This window comes from Mustelus asterias, chromosome 4, assembly GCF_964213995.1.
Source record: "Mustelus asterias chromosome 4, sMusAst1.hap1.1, whole genome shotgun sequence".
NCBI classification, from domain to species: domain Eukaryota; kingdom Metazoa; phylum Chordata; class Chondrichthyes; order Carcharhiniformes; family Triakidae; genus Mustelus; species Mustelus asterias.
In genome coordinates, this window is record NC_135804.1 from 127,682,154 (window position 1) to 127,698,938 (window position 16,785).

General features: G+C 44.4%; 2 protein-coding genes across 2 annotated transcripts in view; one reads left to right on the forward strand and one right to left on the reverse strand.

Moving 5' to 3' along the window:
- Positions 1-6,825, forward strand: part of LOC144492986 (transmembrane 9 superfamily member 2-like) — a 99,715-nt gene extending 92,890 nt beyond the window's left edge. The window contains exon 17 of the mRNA XM_078211741.1: positions 5,816-6,825. Within this exon, the coding sequence (XP_078067867.1) occupies positions 5,816-5,883 (68 nt within the window). The 3' untranslated portion in view covers positions 5,884-6,825. The remainder of the gene's footprint in view (positions 1-5,815) is intronic.
- Positions 6,826-12,079: 5,254 nt separating this feature from the next.
- On the reverse strand, positions 12,080-13,336 carry gpr101 (G protein-coupled receptor 101). The gene has a single exon (XM_078212062.1). The coding sequence runs from the start codon at positions 13,334-13,336 to the stop codon at positions 12,080-12,082; it is 1,257 nt and encodes a 418-aa protein (XP_078068188.1).
- Between the last annotated feature and the right edge of the window lie 3,449 nt (positions 13,337-16,785).

The window sequence follows — 16,785 nt, forward strand, 5'->3', positions numbered from 1 at the left end:
GTGGAGGCAGGTTCAATCGAGGCTTTCAGGAGGGCATTCTGTGCAGGGATACGGGGAAAAGGTAGGCGAATCAAACAAAGCCATAATGCTCATTTGAAGAGCGAGTGCAGACACGATGGGCCAAATGGCATTCCGATGCTGTGAAGTGGTAGAAATGTCAGTAACCAGAGAGAGGCAGATTTGAGATGATTTGCAAAAGATTCAAAGAGAACTCGAGGAAATTTATTTTTACACAGCTATTATTTGGAGAGGAATGGTGGTGGAAACAGATTTAAAGTCCTGTTCAGAAAAATAATTGAATATACTGGAGATGGAAATAAAATTACCTGGTGTGGGGAAAGCTCAACACTGGGGGGGGAAATTGAATAGAACTAGTACCATGGACTGGCCACATTCTGTGCTGCATCATTCTGTAATTATTTGGCAGAAGACAGATGAGGCTTCAGTTTTATTAGTTATACATGGACGAGGGCAATGCGATTGCGATTAATATGATGAGCTGCCCCCTGCTCTTCAAATGGAGGAGTGAGCTGATTGAGTCTGGTACCATCCCATGTTCCTATCATTGTTTGCCAGTTAGGGAGGACTTCCACAAAATAAAGTAATGGTCAGCTCTCACCGTGGTTTTCCACTGGAGGAAAATCAAGGTGCAACAGATTGCTGAGAAAATATCATTCATTCTGGAATGCTTCCAATCAGGAAACTGGCTGAGAGTGCCTGCAGCCCAAGGCGCTTCACCTGCAGAGCTCAGAGTCTTTATTATGAGGAGAGATTGGGTTGGCTGGGCTTGTATTCACTGGAGTTTCAAAGAATGAGGGCATCTCATTGAAACGTATCAAGTTCTTGACAGGGCTGGACATACTGTGAATGTAGGGATGATAGGGGCTTCTAGAAGAATCTCAGGATACAGAGTAGACCTGCGAGAATCCCTTGATGGGCTGAAAGGGAGCCTAAGACTCCCTTTCGGCCCATCAAGTCTGCGCCAACTCTCTGATAGGCCATCTTAACCCGCCTTCCCCCTCCACAAGGCTATTCCACCGAACCTCCACATTTTTGCATTGTGTGAGGAACCTGGAGCATCCAGAGGAAACCCACACAGACACTGGAAAACTTCACACGGACGGTTACCCAAGGCCAGAATCGAAGCCAGTACCCTGGCACTGTGAGGCAGCAGTGCTAACCACTGTGCTGCTGAGATGAGGGCTGAGAAACTTCACTAGGATGGTGAATGTGTGGCATTTGCTACCACAGAAGGTTGTGGAGACCAAGTCACTGAATGTAGTTAAGAAAGCAGTAGATGGATTTCTAGGTACTAAGGGTGTCAAAGATATGAGGCAAGGGTAGGTGTATGGTGTTGAGATAGAGGATCAGTCATGAACGCATTGAATGGTGGAGTAGGCTCAGTGGGCTGAATGGCCTGCTCCTATTTTCAATCAGAAGCAAGCTCTGACAGACAGAGCTGCATTATTCTTTTTGCATTGGGGAGTTAGGTGGGGGTGGTTCTTCCATGGAGGGGCAAACTTCAAAGGCAACACATCTGAAAAATGGGTCTTTGATTCTGAAATTTCAATGTGCATTGTTGGTAAATAATTTTAGTTGCTATGGGGAATAATAGATGCATCTGTGGTGCTGGCTGCTGCTGTTATGGCAACTTATGAACTTCAAATGATAACCATTTGATAAGCAGAACATTGTTTAGAAATGCAAGTTCTTATATATGCAGGTACAGAGTTAAAGCTGTTTCCCAATTGGCAGTTTACAAATACCCGAAAAATTAATTTTAAAACACATTTCAGTTGCTAATCACTGTTTCAATCTCGAAGAATGAATGAAAAAACAACATTTATATTTTTACTAAGGTTCTTAAAATTTAAAATCTGTTGTGCAGAAAAAGCATAAACTCCTTGCCTCACAGAAATAGGAGTGTGTGCATTTGAAGACTTCAGTAATTAAGGAATCTATTATTGTGCAAGAGGGACATAAAAATTGGTAGATGGGGCTGGGGAACAGAGTCCATCGAGTTCACCTACCATCCTGGTAGTCGTGTGTTATGACAATAACTGAGTTATTGACTAATCAGTGATTCGTCTCTCTGTGATTCACAACCGATGGTAGTCATGATGTGGAGATGCCGGTGTTGGACTGGGGTCTACACAGTAAGAGTTTTAACAACACCAGGTTAAAGTCCAACAGGTTTATTTGGTAGCAAATACCATTCGCCTTGAAGGAGCAGCGCTCCGAAAGCGAATGGTATTTGCTACCAAATAAACCTGTTGGACTTTAACCTAGTGTTGTTAAAACTCTTACTGTATTTACAACCGACCCAGACATGAGGTGAGAAAATCCCCATGGGAGATTTGGGAACCATACATTCAAAGTCACCTCTTCCTGCCACTACACGCCATGTCTCAAATTAACCAAATACTCAATCTCAAAATGTTAAGTTCCAAGCGTTAGCTTTGCTCTGTTGCCTCCCACTTTGCTTTCTGCCCTGGAACCATCAGGGCTCTGAATGAGTTACAACTCCATCCTGGCATTACAATCTGCTACCATCAAAAATGAAGCTTGAAAAGTTCTCTTGTGACAGAGGCAGCTCTGGAATTTGAGAAGGGGTCTTGCAGTTCACTTCGGGGGGGATTTGTAAATTTGACTTTTTAACCTTGTGACAGGTTGTATCAGAGTTTCATCAGATTGTATACGATGGTTTAAAGTTGGGTGGCATAGTGGTTAGCACTGCTGCCTCACAGCGCCAGGGACCCGGGTTCGATTCCAACTTGGGTCACTGTCTGTGGGGAGTCTGCACATTCTCACGTTTCTGTGGGTTTCCTCCAGGCGCTCTGGTTTCCTCCCACAATCTGAAAGACGTGCTGGCCATGCTGAATTCTCCCTCCATGTACCCGAACAGGCGCCGAAGTGTGGCAACTAGGGGATTTCCACAGTAACTTCATTGCAGTATTAATGTAAGCCTACTTGTGACAATAAATAAACTTTAAACAGATGTCCCTTCATGGAAAAAAATGGCCGTCCTTACACAATCTGGCCACCTTGTTACTCTAGTGCAACGCTAATTTGTTTAAGTCGCCTCTGAGGTGCCCAAGTAAACTTCCAACAACTTTCATTTGTGTAGCACCTCCTGCACAGTTACAATGTCCCAAGGTACTTAACAAGACTGACACCAGGCCACATGAGATATTAGTACAGATGACCAAGCTTTGCCAAAGACGGAAGTTATATCAAGTGTCTTAGAAGGGGAAGAAGTCAAGAGGTTTAAAGAGGGGATTCCAGAAATTAGGACCTCAACAACTTGAGGCTTGATCACCATTTGGGGAGGATGTGCAGTTGGCCAGAATTGGAGGGTTGTGGGGCTAAAGTACTTTATGGAATCGGGGAGCAGAGGTCATGGAAAGATTTGAAACTAGGGTGATAGCATGAGCCTTCAGTACTATTGCTGGAACATTGTCCGGGCCCATAGCCTTTGCAGCAAAGTGCCTTTCGTCGTTTCTTGATATCACGTGGAACGAATCGGCTGGCATTTGTGATGCTGGGGAGCTCTGGAGGAGGCCAAGATGGATCACTTCTAGCTGAAGATTGTTGCAAATGCTTCAGCCTTAACTTTTGCACTGATGAGCTGGCCTCCTCCTTCATTGGGGATGTTTGTGGAGCCTCTTCCACCAGTGGGTTGTTCAATTGCCCACCACCATTCACAGCTGGATGTGGCAGGACTGCAGAGCTTAGATCTGATCCATTGGTTGTGGGGTCACTTAACTCTGTCTATCACTTGCTGCTTACTCTGGGTAAGCAATATAGTCCTGTGTTCTCGCTTCATCAGGTTTAGGTATGCCTAGTGTTGCTCCTGCCATGTCCTCCTTTACTCTTTATTGAGTCAGAAAAACGTTTTTCTCTGCAATAGAAGCAGTTTATGTTGGAAGTACTCAGGCCTGTGGACAGAGTAACAAAGTCAACATTTCAGGTTGAAGACCTTTCATCAGCACTGGAATATGTTTGTGATGTACCAGGTTTCAGGCAATTACAGAGGCAGGGAGAGTGGGAGGGGAGGAAAGAACAGAAGGGAAATACAATGATGGGTTGAAAGGCAGGAGTGATTAACTGCCAAAAGGGGTAATGATGCAAGTCAAAAGGAGATGGTAATGGGACAAGTAAGGAAAGAAAGACATTTCTAAAGGAGGATTAAGTGGAGTGTAAAAGGTGGCATGGTCGTTAGCGCTGCTGCCTCACAGCGCCAGGGACCTGGGTTCAATTCCCAGCTTGGGTCACTGTGTGGAATTTGCACGTTCTCCTCGTGTCTGCATGGGTTTCCTCCGGGTGCTCCGGTTTCCTCCTACAATCCGAAAGACGTGCTGGTTTGGTGCATTGACCATGCTAAATTCTCCCTCGGCGTGCCCGAACAGGCGCTGGAGTGTGACGACTAGGGGGTTTTCACAGTAACTTCATTGCAGTGTTAATGTAAGCCTACTTGTGACACTAATAAATAAACTTTAAACTTAGAAAATGGATATCGCAAAATTATCAACAGCTTGCATAGGGAAACAGGGGCAGGTAGCATAGTGGCTGTGTTACTGGGCTAGTAATCCTGAAACCTGGATGAATGATCCAGCAATATGAATTCAAATCCAACCATGGCAGCTGGGAAATGTAAATTAAATTAAATGTGAAATTAAAATCGGGCAGTAACCAGGCAACCAGCAGATTGTGGTAAAGACCCGTTTGTTTTACTAATGTCCTTTAGTGAAGTAAATCTGTTCTCACTCACTGTGGCTGATGTGAAACGTCAGACCACGTGGCTGAACGAGCCACTTGGATGTATTCAAGAAGGCAGCTCTCTACCACTTTCTCAAGGGCAAATAGGGATGGACAAAGCTGGTCTTGCTATTAGCGGCTAGGTCCTTGAATGAATGAAAAGGTATTAATGTGAAATTGTTCAACTCTGATGTTAATATCTGGAAGGCTATGAAGTGCCAGTTCTAAGTAATAACTGATATCTCTCTATTCTTCCTACCTAAATATGCTACCCTATTATCATTGTTCATTTGCCAGTTTGTCCATTCTGTAAGTTTATTGATGTCCTTGTAGCTTGTTACAGTCCTCTTCAGTATTGACTGTTCCCTCTGAATAACAACCCTTTACTCTCATTCTGCTTTCTGTCTTGAAGCCACTTAGGATTCCATTCTGCCACTTATCCTAACTCCACATTCTTTGACTTTGTTCATTAGTCTGTTCGGGAGCACTTTATCCAAGGCCTGTTGAAAATCCAGATTATTTACATCTCCTGCATTACTGCTTTGCTCTGTTATCTCTTTGAAACAGTCAAAGTTGGTCAAGCAAGGTTTTTCCTCTTGAAGTCCATGCTGACTTCATTATTATAGTTAATTAATTGAATTTAAATGTCTTATCTGCCGTGGTTGGATTTGAACTTCAGTCTCTGGATGGTTATCGATCCAGGAGTCTGGATTATGAATCCGGTAATATGACCGCAGTGTTACTGCATTCTATCCTGCTCTTGCCCCCAGATCTTCTTTTCTCCTTCAGATATATTTTTTTAAGTATTGTGATATATTGCAGCAGTAACTTTTGTGGTGTTAAGTTAAATTAATATTCATTAAAACGGCACAAATTCTTTAGTATAACACCAGATTGAAGAAATGACCAGAATTAGACTAGAAGAGTCACTTGTTGCCACTGAAGCCTCTAAAAGTGATTGAATCTTAAAGAAATTGATTATTCCGTTTCTGTCTGCAACACCATCATGCATGAGTAATATTAATTTCCCGGTGCTAACTGTTTTTCTTTATTTCAGGGACTATTGGATTTTTTGCCTGTTTTTGGTTCGTCAACAAGATCTATAGTGTCGTGAAGGTGGATTAATAATGGGTTCCACGTGGAACAGACTATGATGTGCATTTTCTTTTTCTTTGCATTTAAAATATTTATCATATAGCTTAAATTCCTGAAAATTTTCTAGAGAACGTTATTCTCTTTTAATTACAAATTTAGGATAATAGTAACAAAAAATAGTTTAGTTCACAGTTACTGTCAATTTGCAATCATGTACTTATGGTTAAAGTAACAGGTCAGGAAAAGCTTGGCTGGCAATTGTAAATTCAGAAACCTTTAATTCATTGCATTGGTTTTGACCTTTCCATTTTGGTTTTAGTGCATGTTTGGGCTCGCTCTCTAGCTTCATGCCATTGGTGAGTTGGTCTTGCCCAAAAGGAAGGCATGATGGATAAGTAGGCACAGACTTCCAACACTGCACCATATGCTGCAACAACAGCACACTGGTTTTTCCAGGGCATGTTTGTGCCGTTCGAGGCTCCCCACTGGTGGCACAAGATGGAGGAATGACCTCTGCTGTGTTTATTCCAAAGATGTCAGTCGCTGTGCCCTGGTGTTTCTCAGTTCCAAAGCTTGTGCTTAAATAAATAATTGAATAATTCTACTAAAATGAATTTTGGAATTTCTGTATTAAAAATTGCAATAATATCACTTGATTGTACATATTGTCCTTTCCTTTCTAATGTAAATACATATGGCGTTACATTAACTAATGCTTCCCCTTCTATTTCCAGTTAGATTTTACTTTGTTCCCATTTCCCCAAAAGAGGCAAATTTGATGTTCTTTGATCTGTATTTTCATGGACTGTGATATTTTGTAAATAGTCCCAAAATCCATATTAATTTGAGCAAGGGGTTGTTGAACTAGTATGGTAAATAGCACAGATTGGTGGCTTTGTTATCTATCCGCAGTGCCTGATTATGTCTTGAAAATATACCAATTTTTGTTCAATAAACTTGAGATGAATCATTTTTTTTTACCCAGCTTTTTTCTTAAAGATTCATTCTAAATGTTTCACTTTTTCAATTTGCAAGGAAGAATAGTTTCAGATTCTGTTCAGGGTGCTTTTACACTTACAAATTTCACCATTTGAACTTGCTGGACTTATTAACCACACACCCGTTGTAATCACAGAATTTGATGCTCAACAAAACTCAGGCACAATTTAACAATGTTAGGCTATTTATGAATAAAAGCAATATTTTACACATGGCATGGTGGCGCAGCGGTTAGCACTGCTGTGCCTCGGTGTCAGGGACCCAGGTTCGATTCCGGCCTTGGGTCACTGTGTGGAGTTTGCACGTTCTCCCCGTGTCTGCGTGGGTTTCCTCCAGGTGCTCCGGTTTCCCCTCACCATCCAAAGATGCGTGTGTTAGGTTGATTGGCCATCGTAAATTGACCCTAGTGTTGGGGGATTAACAGGGTAAATATGTGGGGTTATGGGAATAGGGCCAGTGTGGGATTGTGGTCGGTGCAGTCTTGATGGGCCGCATGGCCGCCTCCTGCACTGTAGGGATTCTATGGATTCACACACAATAGTGAAAATTTGTAACTCCCTCTGTTAAAGGCTGTGGGTAATGAAGGCCAACTCAATTTTTCAAGATTGAGATTGATTATTTTTGAGTAAGGGTTTTGAGAGAGTTGGGATAAAGGCAGGTATCTGGGGCTCGTGTGCAAATCAACATGATCTAATAGAATGGTGGAACAGATACAAGAGGTTGAATGTGCTACTCCCTGTTCCTACAGTCAAGCAGGACTATAATATGAATATGTTTGTACAAAGATCTCATCTCCTGGACTAATAAAATGACATCCCTGAAATGAAATTGATCGAGCTTTTGGAGTTTCGCAATATTATTATGCAGATTGGAGACAAGTCTCACGACTAAACTTTTGGGAAGTTTCATTTATGCTGTTCAACTGCCGGCCAAACGGGAAGAGTCTGGAAAACAAGGGTTTGATAGTGTGGATGTAGAGAAGATGTTTCCATTTGTGGGAGAGATTAGAATTAGGAGCCAGCAATATAAGACCATCATTAATGAATCTAGTTGAGAATTCAGGAGAAATTTCTTTACATGCGAATATGGAACTCTCCCACCGGGAGTGGTTGGAGTGACTTGTATAATGCATTTAAAGGAAAATTAACTAGTCGTGAGGGAGAAAGAAGTGGAAGGATATGTTGATATAGCATGAGATGAAGAGATGTGGGAGGAAGGTTACAGCACAGGAGGCTATTTGGCCCATCATGTCTGTGCCAGCTCTCTGGAGGGGAAATTTGCATCTCATTATGTCGCCTTTCCCCTGTAGCCCTTGCAGATTATTTTCACTTTAGATAATCTAATTTTCTTTGGAAGGCCTCATTAAATCTGCCTCCACCACAATCTCGAGCAAAGCATTCCAGATCCTAAACACATGCTGAGTAAAAACATTTTTCTTTTCCTCACGTCACCATTGCTTGTTTGACTAAATACCAGCAGAGACTGGTTGGATCAGAGTCAGTTTCTGTGCCATAGATTTGATGCAGTTTGTCCTTGAGCCGTATTTGAGATAATTTTAAAAGGAACAGATAATTTCTGGTTATCTGGAGAAGTGGGTTAGTGCAAGAGCTTGGGAGAAGACAATAGACAATGGAAGCAATAGGGAGGAGTTGAAGGAATGAGGGATGGAAAACATGTAGGTGATGCGAGCATGGAGTTTGGAGAATATGAGCTTAGGGTGAAGAAAGAAATTGAGTGGCTAGAGACAGACTCAGGAGCAGGTGATATGTAACCTATAGGGGTGATATAGTGGTTAGCACTGCTGCCTCACGGCTCCAGGGACCTGGGTTCAATTCCCGATTTGGGTCACTGTGGAGTTTGCACATTCTCCCCGTGTCTGCGTGGGTTTTCCTCTGGGTGCTCCGGTTTCCTCCCACAGTCCAAAGATGTGTTGGTTAAGTGGATTGGCCATGCCAAATTGCCCCTTAGTGTCAGGGGGACTAACTGGGGTAAATGCATTGGGTTATGGGGATAGGGCCTGGGTGGGATTGTGGTCAGTGCAGACTTGATGGCCTCCTTCTGCGTTGTAGGATTCTATGGATTCTATGTGATTGCACTTGTGGGTACAGAGTAGATTCACCAGGATGTTGCTAGGGATGGAGCATTTGAGCTATAAGGAGAGACTAAATAGATTTGGACTGTCTTAGCAGAGGAGGCTCGGAGGGGAACAATCAGGGGGTTGGTGTATAAAATTGAGGGGTTTGAACAGGTTGAGTAAGGATCAACTGTTCCTCTTGGTTGAGGGGTCAGTCATGAGGGGGCAGTTATGGGGTAAAGGACTGGAGATTGAGGGGGTTTGAAAAAACAGTGGTGGGAATCTGGAATGCACTGCCTGGCAAGGTAGTGGAGGCCGGAAACCTTCCAAAAAAGTATTTGGATGAGCACTTAAAAATATACCAGTCACAAATTTGGGACAGATACAGGAAAATGGGATTAGTGTGCCTTTAGTGGTAGTTAATGACAGTGCAGTGCAAACTTGATGGGCTGAAGGGCCTTTTCTGCACTGTATGACTCAGACACCTGCCAAGAGCAGTGAAATGTGAGGTTTGGAACTGCTCAATGTAACAGAACATGGATAAAGTCCCAGACATAGTAGCGACATTGGGATTAGAACCAAACCACTCAGTCTTTTGAATTTTCTCTCTGATTCAATTAGGTCATGGCTGCTTTGTGCCTCGACTCAATTTCTTTTCCGAAGAAGCTCCGTAATTCCCTTGTTACTTTGAAAAAGTAAATCAGTCTATCTCAGTCTTAAACAGAGTCCCCCAACATCCACGGCCTTTCGCTGAGAGAGAATTCTATATTCGTACGGAGTAACTGAGTTATGAGGATGTGGTCACGCTATGGAATTTGGCTGTTGGGAGGATGTAAATGAACAAAAACCCGGGTAGCAAGTAACTGAGACACTTGCCAGGTTCTGGGAAGAGTGCACTTTTCAGCAAAGACATTACAAGGATATCGCACAAGTTACTGACTTTCAGCAGAGACAGAGGCATTAAAGACAGCAGGCACTAAACCTCAAAGGCTACTGGTCAGGAAACTCAGGTAAGTGTTTTGAGTTTCAGAAATGGAGTAGCTAGGTCTCTGGACACAGGAATAAGCCACAGTTCCCTGGAAAACTCACAAGTAAACATACAAGTAAGTTTTTTTTTCTCAAAAGTTCGTTAAATTTTATTTTTAACAGTGCAGATATACTATTTTCTGAAATGACTTAACTAAAGCATTACTACATTCCCTGGCAGAGGGAGTCTTGATCCACTTCACTAAGTTTAAGGCTTAACACCAAATTTATACAAGTTCAGCACTGGTGTAAAGTACTAACTGCACCCACAATATTCTTCAGTGATTGTGTGCAAGTTTTCAATGCTGTCATTTTTTCTCAGGAACAATGTTCCTGTAGATTATTATTTTAATCTATGGAGACTCCAGGATGATCCTGGTGGGTTGGCCGTGACATTTCTGCTAAATTTATTCTTTAGAATCTAATGCCAGAATTGTACCGCCCTGTTCGATGGAAAGGTCCATTTTATGGTTTCAGGACAAATGTGGCTGGAAAATCCTGCCCTGTGGGTTTTGATTTGATTTGAAAAAGCACTCTGGTACTTTGCTAAGCATAATCATGGACCAATCCAATGGACGCCCTTGGTCACCAATGACCTCTTTGGGCACGATGTCTGGAGAAAGAAGGGAACTTGTAAAGGTTTGAGGGGAGATTTCATGGAGGTATTCAAATGTGAAGCCTGGACAGAGTAGATTGGGAGAAACTGTTCCAAGTGGCGAAAGAATTGAGAACCAGGGGGCGCAGATCTAACCAATTGGCAAAATAAGCAATGGAGACATGAGGGGAAACTTTACACACCGCGAGTGGTTGCCATCTGGAATGTATGGCTTGAGTGTGTGATGGAGGCAGGATCAAACAAGGTATTCAAGAGGGAAATGGATTATCTGAGAAGGAAAAATGTGCAGGGCTACAGGAAGGAGGCGGGGAATGGAAACAGGTGAATTGCTCCTAGGGAGAGCTGGTGCAGACATGATGGGCTGAATAGCCTCCTGTGCCTGTAACCATTCGGTGAAGTCTTTTAAAAAGCGTTTAGACAGTTACGTGGGTAAGATGGGTGGAGGGATATGGGCCAAATGCAGGCAATTGGAACTAGCTTAATGGTAAAAATTGGGCAGCATAGACAAGTTGGGCTGAAGGGCCTGTTTCCATGCTGTAAACCTCTATGACTCTGAAGTGCACCCCCTTTAAATTATTTTTTTCACAGCCACTGAGATCAGACAGTTTACAAGAAACTGGTCAGTAACCCTGACTATGGGATGTGGAAGTAAGGAGGTGGATTGACAGTTAACCTATTGCTCTGAAATTTCTCAACCCAACAACTTTTAAAAATATATATCTGGGAAGTTGGCAAGGCCACATTTATTGCCCTTTCCTGGTTGTCTTCTTGAGGTGTTACCATTGTATAAGGTGGAAAAATATTTTAAATGTGTTGAAACTCACTGTTAAACAATAGATTTGCTGTCATCTTATGTTAGTCAGTGGTTCTCAAACTTCCTGGTTGGAAGGAGTCTTTTACAAATGGGTTAGTAATCACCAAGCCCCATCTAAATTATAAAATGCTTTTAAGGAGATGTTTTCTTGCAGATATCAGTGACATGGATGTTCCTGCTTTTTACTGCAGAGTCTGCCTCTCCTTGCACCCCTGGGTGAGACAGCCAGCCCATTCACCATTGCACATACAATGGTCGAACTCTTCTCCCACTCTTCATCTCACATTTCACATTGTTTTGTAGATCTCCATGGATCTGTGGACACTTGTATGAGGACCATAAGAGACAGGAGCAGAATTAGGCCACTCGGTCCATCAAGTCTGCTCTGCCATTCAATCATGGCTGATGTTTTTCTCATCCCCATTCTCCTGCCTTTTCCCATAACCCCTGATCCCCTTATTGCTCAAGAACCACAGTATAGGTATTCCACTGTGTAATTTCCAGGACCATACATTTCAGAAGGTTTAACATTAATTAGAAAATTCTGCTTTTCCACCCATATAAAAGTATTCTACTACAATGTATTACAATATTTTTGTAGATAACTGCATTAACATTTTAGACAAATTCAATATGTGCAAATAAATGGTGTCCATTGGTTGGTTCTCGAGATTAAGAGGGTCGTGGAGATCAGTTTTTATTTCATTCCTTTGTCAGATGGTTGGCTGGGCAGGAGTTGCAGTTCATTCTCTGAGCTACAGCTAGTTGATACTGTCTCTCTACGATAATCTTTGGGACTCTGTGGTTTGGGGATGTCTGTGGGAGTTAATGAAGAGACAGTTGCTTCTTCCCAAGATTTGGGGGCACAGGCTCGAGAAACTCCTGTAGAAAAATGGGAGTGGAAAATCTTGCCGTCTGTCATGGTAAAATCACTGTCCAGCTGAGAGTTCCTGGCTTGCAGCTGTGTACAGCAAGAGCCACTTAGTAGGATGAAGAACTCCCTCCTGACACTCCGGTGCATGTAACCGTAGATGTACGGGTGGATGCAGCACTGGCAGTAGAAGAGGATCAGAGCCACTGTGGTGAGCCAGGGTGGCGGGGGCTTGGATCTGCTGATAGTCATGGTGCTCAGGATGCTGTATGGGCCCATGCTGAGGATATAGGAGGACATGATGACAAAGACCACTCGAGCAGCTTTGCAGCGACAATGAAAGCGCCGGTGACGGGCTCTAGCCTCCAAACGGGAAATGGAAGTGTTGGTTGTATCTAGTTGGATGTTGAGTTGGGTTGGGTGAACCAGAGCATTCTGCCTCCGAGCGGCCCTGAAAACCACGCAGTAACAGCCCAGCATGATGGAGACAGGCAGCCAAAAGCTGAAGAGTGTGGTTAGCAGGGTGTAGGAGGGACTGGATGACCAGATGAGACTGCAAAACTTGTGACCATCATAGCCCACCTGTCCCCAGCCATAGAGAGGGGGCGTACTCTGTGCTGTGCCAAGCAGCCATGTAAAAGCAATCAGGTTATTGCCTCTCCTTGGTGTCATTCGGGTGGGATAGGACAGGGGATGGATGATAGCCAAGTATCTATCAATAGAGACCACGACTATGGTATTGACACCAGCAAATGCAAAGAGATGCATTAAGACAACCAGCACCTTGCAAAGGCCTCTGTTCAGTGGTTGGATCCAGGGGATACTGCCCACAATCACCAGCGGCATCACTGTGACCGTTTGCAGCAAGTCAGCCAGCAGGAGGTTAAAAATAAAACGATTAGCCACATGTAGCAACTGAGGTTTCCTCTGAAACACCATCAGCACCATTGTGTTGGCGAAGAGTGAGGTGCAAAGGAAGGTGGAGACCAGAACGATCCTTAGCAAATCGTCTGTGGAGAGGTTCCGCGTTCCAACCCAAAGGGTTGAGTTGGTGATGTTACTATGGAGTGTGAGCCCAGCCATCTCCCCGAGTAACTGGGAACCCGCTGACCCCTCAACCTCAGCCCTTCCACCCTCCTCAATTGGTGCCAGTAACTCTGAGCAGGTCGATGATTCTCAAGCTGTCCTTCCATCTTTGGAATCCTGGCTGGCTCCGAGTCTCTCTCCTCATTTCAGCTCCTCGGGGTTCGTGCTGATCAATTCCAGAGTCACCTGAAATCACATGACATCACATTACCAACTCCTTACTGAGCCAACATCCCTCAGACATCAGCAAATCAGATCCCATCACAGAGCTTGTTACTGACCTCACTCTCGCAAACTGAAGCCACATTTCCACACCATCATGATGAATGTCTGCATCCACCTCTGTAACATAGAAAATGGATGCAGAAGTAGGCCATTTGGCCCTTCAAACCTGCACCATCATTCAATATGATCATGGCTGATCATGCACTTTCAGTATCCCACTCCCACTTTCTCTGCATATCCTTTGATCCCTTTAGCCACAAGGATCACATCCAGCTCCCTCTTAACATTGCTCAATCCCACCCTGTATCAACTCTTCTGCTGCTTTAACCCTCATTCATGCATTCCTTACCTCGAGACCTGTCAATTACAATGCTCTTTCAGAATTGTTACAGAAGGAGGCCAGTTGGCCCATCATTTCTGCATTGGCTCTCCAAATGAGCATCATGTCTTAGTGCCATTCTCCTGCTTTTTCCCCGTTCCCCCTGCACATTGTTTCTATTCAGATAATCGTCTAATGCCCTCTTGAATGCCTCGATTGAACCTGCCTCCACCACACTCCCAGGCAGAACATTCCAGACCCCAACCACTCGTTGGGTGAAAAAGGTTTTTCTCACGTCACATTTGCTTCTTTTGCAAATCATTTAAATCTGTGCCCTCTCACTCTTGATACTTTTAAGAGCAGGAACAGTTTCTCTCTACTCTGTCCAGCCCCCTCATGATTTTGAACATCTCTATCAAATCTCCTCTTAGCCTTCCTCCAAGGAGAACAGTCCCAACCTCTCCAATCTATCCTCATCACTGAAGTTTCTCATCCCTGGAACCATTCTTGTAAACCTCTTCTGCACTCTCTCCAATGTGTTCACATCCTTCCTACAGTGTGGTGCCTGGAACTGTACACAATATTCCAGCTGGGGTCTAACTAGTGTCTTGTATCAGTTCAGCATAACCTCCTTGCTCTTGTACTCTGTGTCCCTATGAATAAAGCCCAGGATATTATATACTTATTTAACTGCTCTCTCCACCTGTCCTGCCATCACAATGATCTCTGCATATATGCATCCAGCTCCCACTGTTCCCTTTAAGAATTTTACCCCTTATTTTATATTGTCTCTCCGTGTTCTCCCTTCCAAAATGCATCACCTTACACTTCTCCGCACTGAACTTCATCTGCCACCTATCTGCCCACTCCCATAACTTGTCTCTGTCCTTTTGAAGTTCTACACTGTTCTCCTCACACTTTACAATGCTTACAAGTTTTGTATCATCTGCAAACTTTGAAATTGATCTAGATCATTGATACATATCAGCAAGAGTCCCCTGGGGAACTCCACTACAAACCTTCCAACAGCCTGAAAAATATCCATTGACTGTTACCCCTTGCTTCTTATTCTTCAGCTCATTTTGTATTCATGTTGTTACTTTCTCTGACTGGTCTGGATACCCTTTGTAAACTTGAGTACATCCAAACTTCTGCTGCTTGTATCTTAATTTACACCAAATCCTGTGCTTGTTTACCTATATTGACTTCCAGATAACAACACCTTAATTTTAAGATTCTCATCCTTGTGTCCATAAGTTAAAGAAAATGCTTAATCATTTGTATATCAATAGAACTGTCATCAACTTCAAATGCTAGAAACAAAAGAAATATTTATGTTTCATTGGATACGGAGAGAGTGCACGGCTCTCACAGTCAATGTGAGCAATCAGTACTTTGCTTGCCCTTGCTTTACCTGCGAATCACTTCAGTCATACCTGTAGGAAAAGAACTGCATGGAGAGAAACCAGTAGAATGTGGTAACCCTGCGAGTGAGATGCACTAAGGGTCTACAAAAGGTCATGAATGTAGCCCAATCCATCATGCAAACCAGCCTCCCATCCATTGACTCTGTCTACACTTCCTGCTGCCTCGGCAAAGCAGCCAGCATAATCAAGGACCCCACACACCCTGGACATTCTCTCTTCCACCACCATCCTTCGGGAAAAAGATACAAAAGTCTGAGGACACGTTAAAGTTTATTTATTTATTAGCCACAAGTAAGGCCACATTAACACTGAAATGAAGATACTGTGAAATTCCCCTAGTCACCACAGTCTGGTGCCTGTTCGGGTCAATGCACTACCAGCACATCTTTCAGACTGTGGGAGGAAACCGGAGCACCCGGAGGAAACTCACGCAGACATGGGGAGAACATGCAGACTCCACACAGACAATGACCCGGGCTGGGAATCAAACCCGGGTCCCTGGTGCTTTGAGGCAGCGGTACTAACCACTGTGTTACTGTGCCGCCCAACTGACGTACCAACCGACTCAAGAACAGCTTCTTCCCTGCTGCCACCAGACTTTTGAATGGACCTACCTCGCATTAAGTTGATCTTTCTCTACATACCAGCTATGACTGTAACGCTACATTCTGCACCCTCTCCTTCCCTTCTCAATAAACGGTATGTTTTGTCTGTATAGTGTGCAAGAAACAATATTTTTCACTGTATACTAATACATGTGACAATAATAAATCAAACTAAATCACTCGGAACTTTGGTGGGCCGCAGGTTGACCCCTGGGCTGCAGGTTGACCCCGAGTGGCAGATTGATTCCTGGCCACAGGTTGACCCCTGGCCACAGGTTGACCCCAGGTGGCAGGTTGACCCCGGGCTGCAGGTTGCCCCCAGGCTGCAGGTTGGCCCCGGGCAGCAGGTTGACCCCAGTGGGCAGCAGGTTGACCCAGGGCTGCAAGTTGACCCCAGGCTGCAGATTGACCCCGGGCAGCAGGTTGACCCCAGGCAGCAGGTTGACCCCAGGCAGCAGGTTGACCCCAGGCTGCAGGTTAACCCCAGGCAGCAGATTGACCCCGGGCAGCAGGTTAACCCCAGGCTGCAGGTTGACCCCAGGCTGCAGGTTGACCCCAGGCTGCAGGTTAACCCCAGGCAGCAGGTTGACCCCAGGCTGCAGGTTGACCCCAGGCTGCAGGTTGACCCCGGGAAGCAGGTTGACCCCAGGCTGCAGGTTGACCCCAGGCTGCAGGTTGACCCCAGGTTGCAGGGTGATCCCGGGCAGCAGGTTGACCCCAGGCAGCAGGTTGACCCCAGGCTGCAGGTTGACCCCAGGCTGCAGGTTGACCCAGGCTGCAGGATGACCCCGGGCTGCAGGTTGACCCCGGGCTGCAGGTTGACCCCGGGCTGCAGATTGACCCCGGGCTGCAGGTTGACCCCAGGCAGCA